The sequence below is a fragment of the Anomaloglossus baeobatrachus genome, chromosome 10, assembly GCF_048569485.1.
Source record: "Anomaloglossus baeobatrachus isolate aAnoBae1 chromosome 10, aAnoBae1.hap1, whole genome shotgun sequence".
In the NCBI taxonomy this organism is placed as follows: domain Eukaryota; kingdom Metazoa; phylum Chordata; class Amphibia; order Anura; family Aromobatidae; genus Anomaloglossus; species Anomaloglossus baeobatrachus.
The window spans coordinates 215,154,879-215,174,496 of record NC_134362.1 but is presented as its reverse complement, the minus strand read 5'-3'; the positions used below and the strand labels follow the sequence as shown (position 1 = coordinate 215,174,496).

At 50.9% G+C, this 19,618-nt stretch overlaps 1 protein-coding gene across 2 annotated transcripts in view; it reads right to left on the bottom strand.

Annotated features, from left to right (window-relative positions):
- Positions 1-19,618, bottom strand: part of DOK4 (docking protein 4) — a 232,885-nt gene that overhangs the window by 23,720 nt on the left and 189,547 nt on the right. The window contains exons 2-4 of one of the 2 annotated variants that reach the window (XM_075326294.1): positions 14,610-14,717; positions 14,210-14,324; positions 14,008-14,127 (exon numbers count right to left, since the gene is read on the bottom strand). In XM_075326294.1, coding sequence (XP_075182409.1) covers positions 14,008-14,127; positions 14,210-14,324; positions 14,610-14,717 — 343 coding nt within the window. Of the gene's footprint in view, positions 1-14,007; positions 14,128-14,209; positions 14,325-14,609; positions 14,724-19,618 lie in introns of those variants that run through there. The other variant, XM_075326295.1, reaches the window with a different exon arrangement.

The window sequence follows — 19,618 nt, the reverse complement described above, 5'->3', positions numbered from 1 at the left end:
TAGGGGCTATGGCCCAGAAGAGGAAAGTAGCCCGCCCGATGAACGTGTTACCTCAGAGAGCGAAAGAAAGTCTGTTGATAAAATGAGCCGGGGTGACAGAGGGCCCGGGTATTTGTCAGGCTATAGTACGGACTCTGAAGGGTCTCCGTCCTGCGAAGCACAATCCGAAGGACCGAATGAAAGGAGTGCTGCATCATTAGCCAAAGACGCTGACAAGAAAGTACACTATCCGAGACCTAGACAAAGATGCCCGGGAAGAAGAGCCCACGAGAGATCTGTGAACGGCTCATGCGGAGGTCCTAGTTATGGCGTCTCTTCTATCATCTCCCCGCGGAGGCTCCTCGATAATGAGGGCCCTAGTGGTCAGGTTAGCTCAGGGACTGACAGGACGATGGTGCCAACTAAGGGAGGATCTCCCTCTTGCACAGACCTTGGGCGACAGCCTTGGAGGGATGGGTCTGGCCGGGGACCGTGTCTGAATAGTGGGTTTCCTGTGCAGGGTTTGGTGACGGATGGTCTGGCGAGAACGGAAGCTCAAGGCTGTCCTGAAGGGCCCTCTTGCCTGTTAGCACACTGTGGCCCTGATGCCCTGTCTCGGGGCCCCTGTAGGGTATCGAGTGTTCAATCCTACAAGTTTGAACAGAGGGGGGGGATATGTGAGGTAGCGACCACCAATGTGGTAAATGGTCGCTATATGTCACAGTGGAGAAGGTACCTGCGATATCTAAACGGAAGAGGTTGCTATGGGACTTGTAGTCCACAAAGGCTTCTTGCTACATATAAGGGTCAGGTTCCCTTTAATAATCCCAGGGTGCTGTGCAGGGCTGAGAATCACAGACCTCCACCTGTGGGTGTGGCCAGCTTGATTTAGGAGACTGGCAGTGTGTGTTCGGGAGAGAGAGAGCAGAGCCGAGAGCTCTGGATGGAGCAACCTGTGTGGAGGCTGAGCACAGGGCTCCGATATTAAGTCTGAGCCGAGACTGAGGTGAGTGCAGCCAGGCCAGGGCTGTAAGGCCGAGCCTCTCCTGGAGGAGACACAGACCCAGGGCTCTGCAGGGGGCCCTGGGGCCGAGAAGGAACCTCAGCTACAGGTGTCTGCTACCGGGTGCCAGAGAGTGGGGAAGCGGTTACACTTCCACTATGAACGTGTAATAGAGTCTGCTCTGTAAGCTGCAGAGCCGGAAGCCTGGAAAAGCTCCAGGCCGGCGTGGAGCGATTATAAGTCTGTGGACCCTCCTGGAACAGCCGAACGGGGGATCGTAAGACCGTCTCCTACGGCAAGGGGTGCCTGTGTGACGGGGACCCGTATGGACTGTGAGTAACCAGGCTGTGGTCCGGGTCCATTTACATGTACAGCGAGGACAATGAAGCTGTTTGGATCAGACTATTTGGGTCACTGCCTCTTTGTCATCCTGGGGGACCCCCACCCCGCTACACCGGCCATCACACCACCTCCATCATCAATAACCACTAGAGCCCCAGGGCCATTAGAAGCCATGTATACCCGGCCATCACACCACCTCCATCATCAATAACCACTAGAGCCCCAGGGCCAATAGAAGCCATGTATACCCCCTCCATCACACCACCTCCATCATCAATAACCACTAGAGCCCCAGGGCCATTAGAAGCCATGTATACCCGGCCATCACACCACCTCCATCATCAATAACCACTAGAGCCCCAGGGCCATTAGAAGCCATGTATACCCGGCCATCACACCACCTCCATCATCAATAACCACTAGAGCCCCAGGGCCAATAGAAGCCATGTATACCCGGCCATCACACCACCTCCATCATCAATAACCACTAGAGCCCCAGGGCCAATAGAAGCCATGTATACCCGGCCATCACACCACCTCCATCATCAATAACCACTAGAGCCCCAGGGCCAATAGAAGCCATGTATACCCGGCCATCACACCACCTCCATCATCAGTAACCACTAGAGCCCCAGGGCCAATAGAAGTCATGTATACCCCCTCCATCACACCACCTCCATCATCAATAACCACTAGAGCCCCAGGGCCAATAGAAGCCATGTATACCCAGCCATCACACCACCTCCATCATCAATAACCACTAGTGCCCCAGGGCCAATAGAAGCCATGTATACCCGGCCATCACACCACCTCCATCATCAATAACCACTAGAGCCCCAGGGCCAATAGAAGCCATGTATACCCGGCCATCACACCACCTCCATCATCAATAACCACTAGTGCCCCAGGGCCATTCCTAGCCCTGCATGTCCGGCCAGCACACCACCTTCGCCATGTGTTACAGAGGACGTGCTGTGCTCTGGATCAGCAGCAGCTCCAAGGTTTCTGTAGACTTTCTCCTTCCATTATTATGGTACAGGTTGATTTTAGTTTCATCTGTTCATACAATGCTTTTACAGAACTGGGCGGCTTCTTAACAAAATCTAATCTTGCCTTTCTATTTTTAAGGATGATTAATGGTTTTCCCCTTGTGGTGACTCCTCTGTATTTGCTCCTTGTGGTGACTCCTCTGTATTTGCTCCTTGTGGTGACTCCTCTGTATTTGCTCCTTGTGGTGACTCCTCTGTATTTCCTCCTTGTGGTGACCCCTCTGTATTTGCTCCTTGTGGTGACCCCTCTGTATTTGCTTCTTGTGGTGACTCCTCTGTATTTGCTCCTTGTGGTGACCCCTCTGTATTTGCTCCTTGTGGTGACCCCTCTGTATTTGCACCTTGTGGTGACTCCTCTGTATTTGCTCCTTGTGGTGACTCCTCTGTATTTGCTCCTTGTGGTGACTCCTCTGTATTTGCACCTTGTGGTGACTCCTCTGTATTTGCTCCTTGTGGTGACTCCTCTGTATTTGCTCCTTGTGGTGACCCCTCTGTATTTGCTCCTTGTGGTGACTCCTCTGTATTTGTTCCTTGTGGTGACCCCTCTGTATTTCCTCCTTGTGGTGACCCCTCTGTATTTCCTCCTTGTGGTGACTCCTCTGTATTTGCTCCTTGTGGTGACTCCTCTGTATTTCCTCCTTGTGGTGACTCCTCTGTATTTCCTCCTTGTGGTGACTCCTCTGTATTTGCTCCTTGTGGTGACTCCTCTGTATTTGCTCCTTGTGGTGACCCCTCTGTATTTGCCACTTGTGGTGACCCCTCTGTATTTGCTCCTTGTGGTGACCCCTCTGTATTTGCTCCTTGTGGTGACCCCTCTGTATTTGCTCCTTGTGGTGACCCCTCTGTATTTGCCACTTGTGGTGACCCCTCTGTATTTGCTCCTTGTGGTGACTCCTCTGTATTTGCTCCTTGTGGTGACCCCTCTGTATTTGCTCCTTATGGTGACGCCTCTGTATTTGCCCCTTGCGGTGACTCCTCTGTATTTCCTCCTTGCGGTGACTCCTCTGTATTTCCTCCTTGTGGTGACTCCTCTGTATTTCCTCCTTGTGGTGACTCCTCTGTATTTCCTCCTTGTGGTGACTCCTCTGTATTTGCTCCTTGTGGTGACTCCTCTGTATTTCCTCCTTGTGGTGACTCCTCTGTATTTCCTCCTTGTGGTGACTCCTCTGTATTTCCTCCTTGTGGTGACTCCTCTGTATTTGCACCTTGTGGTGACTCCTCTGTATTTGCTCCTTGTGGTGACTCCTCTGTATTTGCTCCTTGTGGTGACTCCTCTGTATTTGCTCCTTGTGGTGACTCCTCTGTATTTGCTCCTTGTGGTGACTCCTCTGTATTTGCTCCTTGTGGTGACTCCTCTGTATTTGCACCTTGTGGTGACTCCTCTGTATTTGCACCTTGTAGTGACCCATCTGTATTTGCACCTTGTGGTGACCCCTCTGTATTTGCACCTTGTGGTGACCCCTCTGTATTTGCACCTTGTGGTGACTCCTCTGTATTTGCACCTTGTAGTGACCCATCTGTATTTGCTCCTTGTAGTGACTCCTCTGTATTTGCTCCTTGTGGTGACTCCTCTGTATTTGCTCCTTGTAGTGACCTCTCTGTATTTGCTTTTTGTGGTGACTCCTCTGTATTTGCACCTTGTAGTGACCCATCTGTATTTGCTCCTTGTAGTGACTCCTCTGTATTTGCACCTTGTAGTGACCCATCTGTATTTGCACCTTGTGGTGACCCCTCTGTATTTGCACCTTGTGGTGACCCCTCTGTATTTGCTCCTTGTGGTGACCCCTCTGTATTTTTACCTTGTGGTGACCCCTCTGTATTTGCCCCTTGTGGTGACCCCTCTGTATTTGCACCTTGTGGTGACTCCTCTGTATTTGCACCTTGTAGTGACCCATCTGTATTTGCTCCTTGTAGTGACTCCTCTGTATTTGCTCCTTGTGGTGACTCCTCTGTATTTGCTCCTTGTAGTGACCTCTCTGTATTTGCTTTTTGTGGTGACTCCTCTGTATTTGCTCCTTGTGGTGACTCCTCTGTATTTGCTCCTTGTGGTGACTCCTCTGTATTTGCTCCTTGTAGTGACCTCTCTGTATTTGCTCCTTGTGGTGACTCCTCTGTATTTGCTCCTTGTGGTGACTCCTCTGTATTTGCTCCTTGTGGTGACTCCTCTGTATTTGCTCCTTGTGGTGACCCCTCTGTATTTGCTCCTTGTGGTGACCCCTCTGTATTTGCTCCTTGTGGTGACTCCTCTGTATTTGTTCCTTGTGGTGACCCCTCTGTATTTCCTCCTTGTGGTGACCCCTCTGTATTTCCTCCTTGTGGTGACTCCTCTGTATTTGCTCCTTGTGGTGACTCCTCTGTATTTCCTCCTTGTGGTGACTCCTCTGTATTTCCTCCTTGTGGTGACTCCTCTGTATTTGCTCCTTGTGGTGACTCCTCTGTATTTGCTCCTTGTGGTGACCCCTCTGTATTTGCCACTTGTGGTGACCCCTCTGTATTTGCTCCTTGTGGTGACCCCTCTGTATTTGCTCCTTGTGGTGACCCCTCTGTATTTGCTCCTTGTGGTGACCCCTCTGTATTTGCCACTTGTGGTGACCCCTCTGTATTTGCTCCTTGTGGTGACTCCTCTGTATTTGCTCCTTGTGGTGACCCCTCTGTATTTGCTCCTTATGGTGACGCCTCTGTATTTGCCCCTTGCGGTGACTCCTCTGTATTTCCTCCTTGCGGTGACTCCTCTGTATTTCCTCCTTGTGGTGACTCCTCTGTATTTCCTCCTTGTGGTGACTCCTCTGTATTTCCTCCTTGTGGTGACTCCTCTGTATTTGCTCCTTGTGGTGACTCCTCTGTATTTCCTCCTTGTGGTGACTCCTCTGTATTTCCTCCTTGTGGTGACTCCTCTGTATTTCCTCCTTGTGGTGACTCCTCTGTATTTGCACCTTGTGGTGACTCCTCTGTATTTGCTCCTTGTGGTGACTCCTCTGTATTTGCTCCTTGTGGTGACTCCTCTGTATTTGCTCCTTGTGGTGACTCCTCTGTATTTGCTCCTTGTGGTGACTCCTCTGTATTTGCTCCTTGTGGTGACTCCTCTGTATTTGCACCTTGTGGTGACTCCTCTGTATTTGCACCTTGTAGTGACCCATCTGTATTTGCACCTTGTGGTGACCCCTCTGTATTTGCACCTTGTGGTGACCCCTCTGTATTTGCACCTTGTGGTGACTCCTCTGTATTTGCACCTTGTAGTGACCCATCTGTATTTGCTCCTTGTAGTGACTCCTCTGTATTTGCTCCTTGTGGTGACTCCTCTGTATTTGCTCCTTGTAGTGACCTCTCTGTATTTGCTTTTTGTGGTGACTCCTCTGTATTTGCACCTTGTAGTGACCCATCTGTATTTGCTCCTTGTAGTGACTCCTCTGTATTTGCACCTTGTAGTGACCCATCTGTATTTGCACCTTGTGGTGACCCCTCTGTATTTGCACCTTGTGGTGACCCCTCTGTATTTGCTCCTTGTGGTGACCCCTCTGTATTTTTACCTTGTGGTGACCCCTCTGTATTTGCCCCTTGTGGTGACCCCTCTGTATTTGCACCTTGTGGTGACTCCTCTGTATTTGCACCTTGTAGTGACCCATCTGTATTTGCTCCTTGTAGTGACTCCTCTGTATTTGCTCCTTGTGGTGACTCCTCTGTATTTGCTCCTTGTAGTGACCTCTCTGTATTTGCTTTTTGTGGTGACTCCTCTGTATTTGCTCCTTGTGGTGACTCCTCTGTATTTGCTCCTTGTGGTGACTCCTCTGTATTTGCTCCTTGTAGTGACCTCTCTGTATTTGCTCCTTGTGGTGACTCCTCTGTATTTGCTCCTTGTGGTGACTCCTCTGTATTTGCTCCTTGTGGTGACTCCTCTGTATTTGCTCCTTGTGGTGACCCCTCTGTATTTGCTACTTGTGGTGACTCCTCTGTATTTGCTCCTTGTGGTGACTCCTCTGTATTTGCTCCTTGTGGTGACCCCTCTGTATTTGCTCCTTGTGGTGACCCCTCTGTATTTGCTCCTTGGTGACCCCTCTGTATTTGCTCCTTGTGGTGACTCCTCTGTATTTGCTCCTTGTGGTGACTCCTCTGTATTTGCTCCTTGTGGTGACTCCTCTGTATTTGCTCCTTGTGGTGACTCCTCTGTATTTGCTCCTTGTGGTGACCCCTCTGTATTTGCTCCTTGTGGTGACTCCTCTGTATTTGCTCCTTGTGGTGACTCCTCTGTATTTGCTCCTTGTGGTGACTCCTCTGTATTTGCTCCTTGTGGTGACTCCTCTGTATTTGCTCCTTGTGGTGACTCCTCTGTATTTGCTCCTTGTGGTGACTCCTCTGTATTTGCTCCTTGTGGTGACTCCTCTGTATTTGCTACTTGTGGTGACTCCTCTGTATTTGCTCCTTGTGGTGACTCCTCTGTATTTGCTCCTTGTGGTGACTCCTCTGTATTTGCTCCTTGTGGTGACCCCTCTGTATTTGCCACTTGTGGTGACCCCTCTGTATTTGCTCCTTGTGGTGACTCCTCTGTATTTGCTCCTTGTGGTGACCCCTCTGTATTTGCTCCTTATGGTGACGCCTCTGTATTTGCCCCTTGCGGTGACTCCTCTGTATTTCCTCCTTGCGGTGACTCCTCTGTATTTCCTCCTTGTGGTGACTCCTCTGTATTTGCCCCTTGTGGTGACCCCTCTGTATTTCCTCCTTGTGGTGACTCCTCTGTATTTGCTCCTTGTGGTGACTCCTCTGTATTTCCTCCTTGTGGTGACTCCTCTGTATTTCCTCCTTGTGGTGACTCCTCTGTATTTCCTCCTTGTGGTGACTCCTCTGTATTTGCTCCTTGTGGTGACTCCTCTGTATTTGCTCCTTGTGGTGACTCCTCTGTATTTGCTCCTTGTGGTGACCCCTCTGTATTTGCCACTTGTGGTGACCCCTCTGTATTTGCTCCTTGTGGTGACCCCTCTGTATTTGCTCCTTGTGGTGACTCCTCTGTATTTGCTCCTTGTGGTGACCCCTCTGTATTTGCTCCTTATGGTGACGCCTCTGTATTTGCCCCTTGCGGTGACTCCTCTGTATTTCCTCCTTGTGGTGACCCCTCTGTATTTCCTCCTTGTGGTGACCCCTCTGTATTTCCTCCTTGTGGTGACTCCTCTGTATTTGCTCCTTGTGGTGACTCCTCTGTATTTCCTCCTTGTGGTGACTCCTCTGTATTTGTTCCTTGTGGTGACTCCTCTGTATTTGCTCCTTGTGGTGACTCCTCTGTATTTGCACCTTGTGGTGACCCCTCTGTATTTGCTCCTTGTGGTGACCCCTCTGTATTTGCTCCTTGTGGTGACTCCTCTGTATTTGCTCCTTGTGGTGACTCCTCTGTATTTGCTCCTTGTGGTGACTCCTCTGTATTTGCTCCTTGTGGTGACCCCTCTGTATTTGCTCCTTGTGGTGACTCCTCTGTATTTCCTCCTTGTGGTGACTCCTCTGTATTTGCTCCTTGTGGTGACCCCTCTGTATTTGCACCTTGTGGTGACTCCTCTGTATTTGCTTCTTGTGGTGACTCCTCTGTATTTGCTCCTTGTGGTGACTCCTCTGTATTTGCTCCTTGTGGTGACTCCTCTGTATTTGCACCTTGTGGTGACTCCTCTGTATTTGCTCCTTGTGGTGACTCCTCTGTATTTGCACCTTGTGGTGACTCCTCTGTATTTCCTCCTTGTGGTGACTCCTCTGTATTTGCTCCTTGTGGTGACTCCTCTGTATTTGCTCCTTGTGGTGACTCCTCTGTATTTGCACCTTGTGGTGACTCCTCTGTATTTGCACCTTGTAGTGACCCATCTGTATTTGCACCTTGTGGTGACTCCTCTGTATTTGCACCTTGTAGTGACCCATCTGTATTTGCACCTTGTGGTGACCCCTCTGTATTTTTACCTTGTGGTGACCCCTCTGTATTTGCCCCTTGTGGTGACCCCTCTGTATTTGCACCTTGTGGTGACTCCTCTGTATTTGCACCTTGTAGTGACCCATCTGTATTTGCTCCTTGTAGTGACTCCTCTGTATTTGCTCCTTGTGGTGACTCCTCTGTATTTGCTCCTTGTAGTGACCTCTCTGTATTTGCTTTTTGTGGTGACTCCTCTGTATTTGCTCCTTGTGGTGACTCCTCTGTATTTGCTCCTTGTGGTGACTCCTCTGTATTTGCTCCTTGTGGTGACTCCTCTGTATTTGCTCCTTGTGGTGACCCCTCTGTATTTGCTACTTGTGGTGACTCCTCTGTATTTGCTCCTTGTGGTGACTCCTCTGTATTTGCTCCTTGTGGTGACCCCTCTGTATTTGCTCCTTGTGGTGACCCCTCTGTATTTGCTCCTTGGTGACCCCTCTGTATTTGCTCCTTGTGGTGACTCCTCTGTATTTGCTCCTTGTGGTGACTCCTCTGTATTTGCTCCTTGTGGTGACTCCTCTGTATTTGCTCCTTGTGGTGACTCCTCTGTATTTGCTCCTTGTGGTGACCCCTCTGTATTTGCTCCTTGTGGTGACTCCTCTGTATTTGCTCCTTGTGGTGACTCCTCTGTATTTGCTCCTTGTGGTGACCCCTCTGTATTTGCTACTTGTGGTGACCCCTCTGTATTTGCACCTTGTGGTGACTCCTCTGTATTTGCTCCTTGTGGTGACCCCTCTGTATTTGCTCCTTGTGGTGACTCTTCTGTATTTGCTCCTTGTGGTGACTCCTCTGTATTTGCTCCTTGTGGTGACTCCTCTGTATTTGCTCCTTGTGGTGACTCCTCTGTATTTGCTCCTTGTGGTGACCCCTCTGTATTTGCTCCTTGTGGTGACTCTTCTGTATTTGCTCCTTGTGGTGACTCCTCTGTATTTGCTCCTTGTGGTGACCCCTCTGTATTTGCTCCTTGTGGTGACTCCTCTGTATTTGCTCCTTGTGGTGACTCCTCTGTATTTGCTCCTTGTGGTGACTCCTCTGTATTTGCTCCTTGTGGTGACTCCTCTGTATTTGCTTCTTGTGGTGACCCCTCTGTATTTGCTCCTTGTGGTGACTCCTCTGTATTTGCTCCTTGTGGTGACTCCTCTGTATTTGCTTCTTGTGGTGACCCCTCTGTATTTGCTCCTTGTGGTGACCCCTCTGTATTTGCTCCTTGTGGTGACTCCTCTGTATTTGCTCCTTGTGGTGACTCCTCTGTATTTGCTCCTTGTGGTGACTCCTCTGTATTTGCTTCTTGTGGTGACCCCTCTGTATTTGCTCCTTGTGGTGACCCCTCTGTATTTGCTCCTTGTGGTGACTCCTCTGTATTTGCTCCTTGTGGTGACCCCTCTGTATTTGCTCCTTGTGGTGACTCCTCTGTATTTGCTCCTTGTGGTGACTCCTCTGTATTTGCTCCTTGTGGTGACTCCTCTGTATTTGCTCCTTGTGGTGACTCCTCTGTATTTGCTCCTTGTGGTGACTCCTCTGTATTTGCTCCTTGTAGTGACTCCTCTGTATTTGCACTCATGAAGTCTTCTCTTTATGGCGGACTTAGATACTGAAACACCAACTTTCTTGATAGTGGTCTTCACCTGGGTGTATGTTGTGAAGTGATTTTCCTTCACTGAGGAAAGGATCTGTGATCATCCACCACTATCTGTGATCATCCACCGCTATCTGTGATCATCCACCGCTATCTGTGATCATCCACCGCTATCTGTGATCATCCACCGCTATCTGTGATCATCCACCACTATCTGTGATCATCCACCGCTATCTGTGATCATCCACCACTATCTGTGATCATCCACCACTATCTGTGCTCATCCACCGCTATCTGTGATCATCCACCGCTATCTGTGATCATCCACCGCTATCTGTGATCATCCACCACTATCTGTGATCATCCACCGCTATCTGTGATCATCCACCGCTATCTGTGATCATCCACCGCTATCTGTGATCATCCACCCCTATCTGTGATCATCCACCGCTATCTGTGATCATCCACCGCTATCTGTGATCATCCACCACTATCTGTGATCATCCACCGCTATCTGTGATCATCCACCGCTATCTGTGATCATCCACCACTATCTGTGATCATCCACCGCTATCTGTGATCATCCACCGCTATCTGTGATCATCCACCGCTATCTGTGATCATCCACCGCTATCTGTGATCATCCACCGCTATCTGTGATCATCCACCGCTATCTGTGATCATCCACCGCTATCTGTGATCATCCACCACTATCTGTGATCATCCACCATTATCTGTGATCATCCACCGCTATCTGTGATCATCCACCGCTATCTGTGATCATCCACCACTATCTGTGATCATCCACCGCTATCTGTGATCATCCACCGCTATCTGTGATCATCCACCGCTATCTGTGATCATCCACCGCTATCTGTGATCATCCACCACTATCTGTGATCATCCACCGCTATCTGTGCTCATCCACTGCTATCCTCTTCCTTGGATGTCCAGGCCTCTTTGAGTTCCCAGCTCTCCAGTGCGCTCATTTTTTTTTCCAGAATATATCAAACTTTTGATCTGGCCATCCCTAACGTTATTGCTATCTCTGATGAATTTTCTTTTTTTTCAGCCCAATGATGGTCGGTTTTTCCTCTTTTGACCACATGTTGTGGGTTCACAGCAGCAGCTTCCAAATGCTACACCTGGAATCAGCTCCAGACCTTTAATCTGCTTAATTGACGATGGATTCATGAGGGAATCGCCCATGAGCCCACTAAAGAGCGTCTGAGATAATTGTCCAATTACTTTAGGTCCCTTGAAAAAGAGGCAGCGACATAATAAACAGGTGTAGTTCCTAAATCCTCACCCCAATTCTGATGTGGAGACCTCACGTTACAGCTGAGGATATGCACTTAAAGCACAGAACTGGATATTGAATATGTTTCGGTAAACAGGTAAAATGCCAAAATTTGTGCCACTGTCCAAATATTTCTGGACCTTAAGTACAGATTGCCTTGCGGTAAATACAGCCCCTGAACTCTGACCTCAAGGTGCACAGCCGACCCCTCCAGAATTCACCAATGGATAACATAACATGAGTCCCACACAGCCCCCGCTGCCCCCTCCTCAGTACTCATCTATAGAGGGGGCTGCATAAGATGAGCCCCACACAGCCCCCGCTGCCCCCTCCTCAGTACTCATCTATAGAGGGGGCTGCATAACATGAGCCCCACACAGCCCCCGCTGCCCCCTCCTCAGTACTCATCTATAGAGGGGGCTGCATAACATGAGCCCCACACAGCCCCCGCTGCCCCCTCCTCAGTACTCATCTATAGAGGGGGCTGCATAACATGAGCCCCACACAGCCCCCGCTGCCCCCTCCTCAGTACTCATCTATAGAGGGGCTGCATAACATGAGCCCCACACAGCCCCCGCTGCCCCCTCCTCAGTACTCATCTATAGAGGGGGCTGCATAACATGAGCCCCACACAGCCCCCGCTGCCCCCTCCTCAGTACTCATCTATAGAGGGGGCTGCATAACATGAGACCCACACAGCCCCCGCTGCCCCCTCCTCAGTACTCATCTATAGAGGGGGCTGCATAACATGAGCCCCACACAGCCCCCGCTGCCCCCTCCTCAGTACTCATCTATAGAGGGGGCTGCATAACATGAGCCCCACACAGCCCCCGCTGCCCCCTCCTCAGTACTCATCTATAGAGGGGGCTGCATAACATGAGCCCCACACAGCCCCCGCTGCCCCCTCCTCAGTACTCATCTATAGAGGGGCTGCATAACATGAGCCCCACACAGCCCCCACTGCCCCCTCCTCAGTACTCATCTATAGAGGGGGCTGCATAACATGAGCCCCACACAGCCCCCGCTGCCCCCTCCTCAGTACTCATCTATAGAGGGGGCTGCATAACATGAGCCCCACACAGCCCCCGCTGCCCCCTCCTCAGTACTCATCTATAGAGGGGGCTGCATAACATGAGCCCCACACAGCCCCCGCTGCCCCCTCCTCAGTACTCATCTATAGAGGGGGCTGCATAACATGAGCCCCACACAGCCCCCGCTGCCCCCTCCTCAGTACTCACCTATAGAGGGGGCTGCATAACATGAGCCCCACACAGCCCCCGCTGCCCCCTCCTCAGTACTCATCTATAGAGGGGCTGCATAACATGAGCCCCACACAGCCCCCGCTGCCCCCTCCTCAGTACTCATCTATAGAGGGGGCTGCATAACATGAGCCCCACACAGCCCCCGCTGCCCCCTCCTCAGTACTCATCTATAGAGGGGGCTGCATAACATGAGCCCCAAACAGCCCCCGCTGCCCCCTCCTCAGTACTCATCTATAGAGGGGGCTGCATAACATGAGCCCCACACAGCCCCCGCTGCCCCCTCCTCAGTACTCATCTATAGAGGGGGCTGCATAACATGAGCCCCACACAGCCCCCGCTGCCCCCTCCTCAGTACTCATCTATAGAGGGGGCTGCATAACATGAGCCCCACACAGCCCCCGCTGCCCCCTCCTCAGTACACATCTATAGAGGGGGCTGCATAACATGAGCCCCACACAATCCCCGCTGCCCCCTCCTCAGTACTCATCTATAGAGGGGGCTGCATAACATGAGCCCCACACAGCCCCCGCTGCCCCCTCCTCAGGATTCATCTATAGAGGGGGCTGCATAACATGAGCCCCACACAATCCCCGCTGCGCCCTCCTCAGTACTCATCTATAGAGGGGGCTGCATAACATGAGCCCCACACAGCCCCCGCTGCCCCCTCCTCAGTACTCATCTATAGAGGGGCTGCATAACATGAGCCCCACACAGCCCCCGCTGCCCCCTCCTCAGTACTCATCTATAGAGGGGGCTGCATAACATGAGCCCCACACAGCCCCCGCTGCCCCCTCCTCAGTACTCATCTATAGAGGGGCTGCATAACATGAGCCCCACACAGCCCCCGCTGCCCCCTCCTCAGTACTCATCTATAGAGGGGGCTGCATAACATGAGCCCCACACAATCCCCGCTGCCCCCTCCTCAGTACTCATCTATAGAGGGGGCTGCATAACATGAGCCCCACACAGCCCCCGCTGCCCCCTCCTCAGGATTCATCTATAGAGGGGGCTGCATAACATGAGCCCCACACAATCCCCGCTGCGCCCTCCTCAGTACTCATCTATAGAGGGGGCTGCATAACATGAGCCCCACACAGCCCCCGCTGCCCCCTCCTCAGTACTCATCTATAGAGGGGCTGCATAACATGAGCCCCACACAGCCCCCGCTGCCCCCTCCTCAGTACTCATCTATAGAGGGGGCTGCATAACATGAGCCCCACACAGCCCCCGCTGCCCCCTCCTCAGTACTCATCTATAGAGGGGCTGCATAACATGAGCCCCACACAGCCCCCGCTGCCCCCTCCTCAGTACTCATCTATAGAGGGGGCTGGATAACATGAGCCCCACACAGCCCCCGCTGCCCCCTCCTCAGTACTCATCTATAGAGGGGCTGCATAACATGAGCCCCACACAGCCCCCGCTGCCCCCTCCTCAGTACTCATCTATAGAGGGGCTGCATAACATGAGCCCCACACAGCCCCCGCTGCCCCCTCCTCAGTACTCATCTATAGAGGGGCTGCATAACATGAGCACCACACAGCCCCCGCTGTCCCTTACTCACCTGTCTGTTCGCTCTGGACTCCCGGCGTCAGCAAGTCTGGTTCTCCCAGGTGACAGTCATTTAGGTTTGTGCCTGGACAGCCCATGGACAGCACCTTGTACCACTCCTCAGCTTCTAGCTCTACAATATAGAACACAGAGACCCTCAGCATGTATGGTGGAGGACACAGACCACAATTCTTATGGAGAGGTGTAGCATTCACCTGAATCACAGGTAAAGGTGCGGGCTAGGTCATCGCAGAAGATAATGGCCACCGCCTGTCTCTTGGTTTCCTTCGGAAGTCGCATTATACACTTCACATTACTGATCTCCATCACCTGTGAACAGAGCGAGAGAGCCGGCTCATGTCGGAGGAAGGTCTGCTGCACTGGAGATTCATGTGACACTGAATATAGTTTGCCATAATGAGGGGCTGCCGGGTTCTGCCCTCAATTGAGGCACCACATTCACGAATACAGGATGTAAGCCGTTGTGTAGTGCCGCCATCTTGTACTACATACACCAGGCGGGCCAGAAAATCTGAGAACAATCCTCACCCTGAGCCATGCATTACTACATGGTGGAAGAACGGTCAGGCTCTCAGCAGGAATTCTCTCCCTCACCTTAGGTGACACGCGCAGGAGGACTGACCTCTCGTCAGGATACTTTTCCAGTCTCCAGGGTCCTTTACTGGAGGATTTTCGGAGCACCAGCCAGCAGCGGCGGTAGATCTGCAGGTGAAAGGGGCACAGGTTAAAACATGTTGGGGGAGGATGGACCCCCTAAGGATGGTGACTGCTGGGTGGAGACTTCCTGAAAATGCTGCAAATAGGAGTCCAAGGGAAAGTGAGGCCAAAAGTGTGAAGTAAAAGTGTGAGGCCAAAAGTGTGAGGCCAAAAGTGTGTGGCCAAAAGTGTGTGGCCAAAAGTGTGTGGCCAAAAGTGTGTGGCCAAAAGTGTGTGGCCAAAAGTGTGTGGCCAAAAGTGTGAGGCCAAAAGTGTGAGGCCAAAAGTGTGAGGCCAAAAGTGTGTGGCCAAAAGTGTGTGGCCAAAAGTGTGTGGCCAAAAGTGTGTGGCCAAAAGTGTGTGGCCAAAAGTGTGTGGCCAAAAGTGTGAGGCCAAAAGTGTGAGGCCAAAAGTGTGAGGCCAAAAGTGTGTGGCCAAAAGTGTGAGGCCAAAAGTGTGAGGCCAAAAGTGTGAAGTGAAAGTATGTGGCCACAAGTGTGAAGTGAAAGTATGTGGCCACAAGTGTGAGGCCAAAAGTGTGAGGCAAAAAGAGTAAGGCTGCTTTCACTCATCCGGCTTGAGCTCTGCGGCTCAATCCGGCTGTGCAAGCTATGCAACGGATGCGGTGAAAACACCGCATCCTTTGCATAAATTTTTCCTTTGCGGCTAGTCCGTTTTTTTGCCGCTTGCGGCATGCTACTGAGCATGCGCAGTGGCAAAAACCGCATGCGGCGGCCGGATGCGGTTATTGCCGCATCGCGCCGCATCCGGCCGCCATAGGCATGCATTGAAAAATGGCCCGCATCGGCCGAATGCGGCGCGATGCGGGTTTTTTTGCCGCACGAAAAAACGTGCCAGGCAACGTTCCATCCGGCCGCCACATCGGCTAAATCTGCCGCATGCGGCAAAAAAACGGATGGAACGCAAGGCCTTGCGGCACAATGCGGCACTAATTAAAGTCTATGCAGAAAAAACGCAACCGGCAGCAAAAAAAAAAACGGTTGCGATTTTCCTGCAAAGTGCTGGATTGTGCCGCATTGCAGAAACCGGAGGTGTGAAAGCAGCCTAAGGCCAAAAGTGTGAGGCCGAAAGTGTGAGGCCAAAAGTGTGAGGCCAAAAGTGTGCGGGGAAAGTGTGAGGCCAAAAGTGTGAGGCCAAAAGTGTGCGGGGAAAGTGTGAGGCCAAAAGTGTGAAGTGAAAGTATGTGGCCACAAGTGTGAGGCCACAAGTGTGAGGCAAAAAGAGTGAGGCCAAAAGTGTGAGGCCAAAAGGGTGTGGGAAAGTGTGAGGCCAAACGTGTGTGGGAAAGTGTGAGGCCAAAAGTGTGAGGCCAAAAGGGTGTGGGAAAGTGTGAGGCCAAACGTGTGTGGGAAAGTGTGAGGCCAAAAGTGTGAGGCCAAAAGGGTGTGGGAAAGTGTGAGGCCAAAAGTGTGAGGCCAAAAGGGTGTGGGAAAGTGTGAGGCCAAAAGTGTGTGGGAAAGTGTGAGGCCAAAAGTGTGTGGGAAAGTGTGAGGCCAAAAGTGTGTGGGAAAGTGTGAGGCCAAAAGTGTAAGGCAAAAAGTGTGAGGCCAAAAGTGTGAAGTGAAAGTGTGTGGCCAAAAGTGTGCGGGAAAAGTGTAAGGCCAAAAGTGTAAGGCCAAAAGTGTGTGGGAAAGTGTGAGGCCAAAAGTGTGTGGGAAGGTGTGAGGCCAAAAGTGTAAGGCCAAAAGTGAGTGGGAAAGTGTGTGGCCAAAAGTGTGCGGGGAAAGTGTAAGGCCAAAAGTGTAAGGCCAAAAGTGTGAGGCCAAAAGTGTGTGGGAAGGTGTGAGGCCAAAAGTGTAAGGCCAAAAGTGTAAGGCAAAACGTGTGAGGCCAAAAGTGTGCAGCTCTCAACCTGGAACAGCAGAGATGGCCGCGCTGGTGAGAGGAGCGAAGTAGAGACAATTGCAGGACCACAGCCGTATAAAACCTAACACAAAGATGAGACTAAACCAAACACTGGGGCAGAAACACATTGGTGAGGCCAATCACAGGTCAGGTAGATCTGGAAAAGGAGGCACCAATATTATCTGAAACTCAAAATGACAACCACTCTAAAAAACCATAGCAAAACCAGCAATGTCTAGATAAATTACTGTCTAACTACAGTAGGTTTTATATATATATATATATATATATATATATACACCTTATTTTTCGGATTATAAGACGCACTTTTCCTCCCAAAAATTTGAGAGGAAAACAATTGGTGCGTCTTAAAATCTAAATATAGCTTACCGAGGGGCTGTCTGTGCCTGTGGCTGCGTGCGGGCGGTCGGGTGCCTGTCGGTGCTGGCTCCCTCTCTGTTCTGGAGGCCGGCTGCCTCTCTGTGCGGGCAGGCGGGCGGCCTGCTGGCTGCCACTCTGTGCATGCGTGAGTGCGGGCAGGTGGCTGTACGGACTGCGGTGGCTGTGTGGTGAGTGTCCCAGTTCAAATGATGGAGACAGGAGTCAGCGCATGCGGAGATGGAGCTCTTGGAGGAGAGCTCCATCTGCGCATGCGCCGCTCCAGGTGCCATCATTTGATTCGGGACCGTGGTCACTGGGACACTCACCGCACCGGCCTGCTCCACTACTAACCCGCTGCTGCTGCTGCCACTGACACCACGGACCGACCGCTGCGGCCACCACGGACAAGCCGCTGCTGCCACTGACACCACAAACCCGCTGCTGTTGCCGCCACTGACCGCCCCCACTGCTGCCACAACGGACCCACCGCTGCTGCCAGCACAACCTCTGCCTCCTGTGACCCGCATCACCACCACCACTGCTGCCCCTCTCCGGTAAGAAAACACCAGAGTATGACGGACCCCATTTTTATTTTTTTTTTTATCTATAAATTTGGGGTGTGTCTTATAAAACGAAAAATACGGTATATATTTTTTTTCTAAGTAAATATGTTCCAAAAGGTGCTATTGATATAAATTTCTCACCAGATGTCAGTAACGACCCATTCAATTCACAGAGGCAAAGAAATCAAACCGTAGATGTCCATAAATTGAGAAATGACACAGGGAAAAAGTACTGAACACACGAAAGAGAGGTGCAAAAAGCCCTGGAAAGTCTTGACACCAGATGAAATTTGTCAGCAATTAGAAATCAATCCTGCCACTTAGTGAAAAATAATATCAGCTGGTTCAACTGCTGGCCGATAAAAAGGTGTCTCATTACCAAAGTGCCACACAAGAAACATCTGATGATGGGTAAAACCAGTGAGCTGTCTCATGACCTTCCCAACCTTATTGTTGCAAAACATACTCATGGCTTTAGTTAGAGAAGAATTTCTAAACTACTGAAGCCTCCAGTGACTGTTGGGGCCAGAATTCAGAAATGTAAAGACCATCATTTCACCATAAACCAACCACTACCAGGTGCTCCCTGCAAGATTTCAAACATAATAGGGAAAATAATTATCAGAAGTGTTATGAAAGAGCCAAGAGCCACTGTGGAGAGCAACAGAAAGACCTCTAATCAGCAAGTACAATTGTTTGTAAAAAAACCATAAAGTAATGCACTCCTGATCCATGGCTGAGAAATAAAGAAAAATAAATCTGCTAGAATGGCCGAGCCGATCACCGGAGCTGAATCCAAGAGAAAATGGAAGAAACTAAAGTTCTGAGTTCATAGAAGGAGCCAGGACCTGCAGGATGTGAGGAGTGTTTGTGTGGAAGATTGGGACAAAATCCACCTGAGCAATGCAGGCGACTAGTGTCTCCATACAGGATGTGAGGAGTGTGGGCGGAAGAATGGGACAAAATCCACCTGAGCAATGCAGGTGACTAGTGTCTCCATACAGGATGTGAGGAGTGTGTGCGGAAGAATGGGACAAAATCCACCTGAGCAATGCAGGCGACTAGTGTCTCCATACAGGATGTGAGTGTGTGTGTGCGGAAGAATGGGACAAAATCCACCTGAGCAATGCAGGTGACTAGTGTCTCCATACAGGATGTGAGGAGTGTGTGCAGAAAAATGGACCAAAATCCACCTGAGCAATGCAGGTGACTAGTGTCTCCATACAGGATGTGAGGAGTGTGTGCGGAAGAATGGGCCAAAATCCACCTGTGCAATGCAGGAGACTAGTGTCTCCATACAGGATGTGAGGAGTGTGTGCAGAAGAATGGGCCAAAATAAACCTGAGCAATGCAGGCGACTAGTGTCTCCATACAGGATGTGAGGAGTGTGTGTGGAAGAATGGGACAAAATCCACCTGAGCAATGCAGGTGACTAGTGTCTCCATACAGGATGTGAGGAGTGTGTGCGGAAGAATGGGCCAAAATCCACCTGAGCAATGCAGGCGACTAGTGTCTCCATACAGGATGTGAGGAGTGTGTGCAGAAGAATGGGCCAAAATCCACCTGAGCAATGCAGGTGACTAGTGTCTCCATACAGGATGTGAGGAGTGTGTGCAGAAGAATGGGCCAAAATCCCCCTGAGCAATGCAGGCGACTAGTGTCTCCATACAGGATGTGAGGAGTGTGTGCGGAATAATGGGCCAAAATCCACCTGAGCAATGCAGGCGACTAGTGTCTCCATACAGGATGTGAGGAGTGTGTGCAGAAGAATGGGCCAAACTCCACCTGAGCAATGCAGGGACTAGTGTCTCCATACAGGATGTGAGGAGTGTTTGTGTGGAAGAATGGGCCAAAATCCACCTGAGCAATGCAGGCGACTAGTGTCTCCATACAGGATGTGAGGAGTGTGTGTGGAAGATTGGGACAAAATCCACCTGAACAATGCAGGGACTAGTGTCTCCATACAGGATGTGAGGAGTGTGTGCGGAAGAATGGACCAAATCCACCTGAGCAATGCAGGTGACCAGTGTCTCCATACAGGATGTGAGGAGTGTGTGCGGAAGAATGGACCAAATCCACCTGAGCAATGCAGGTGAC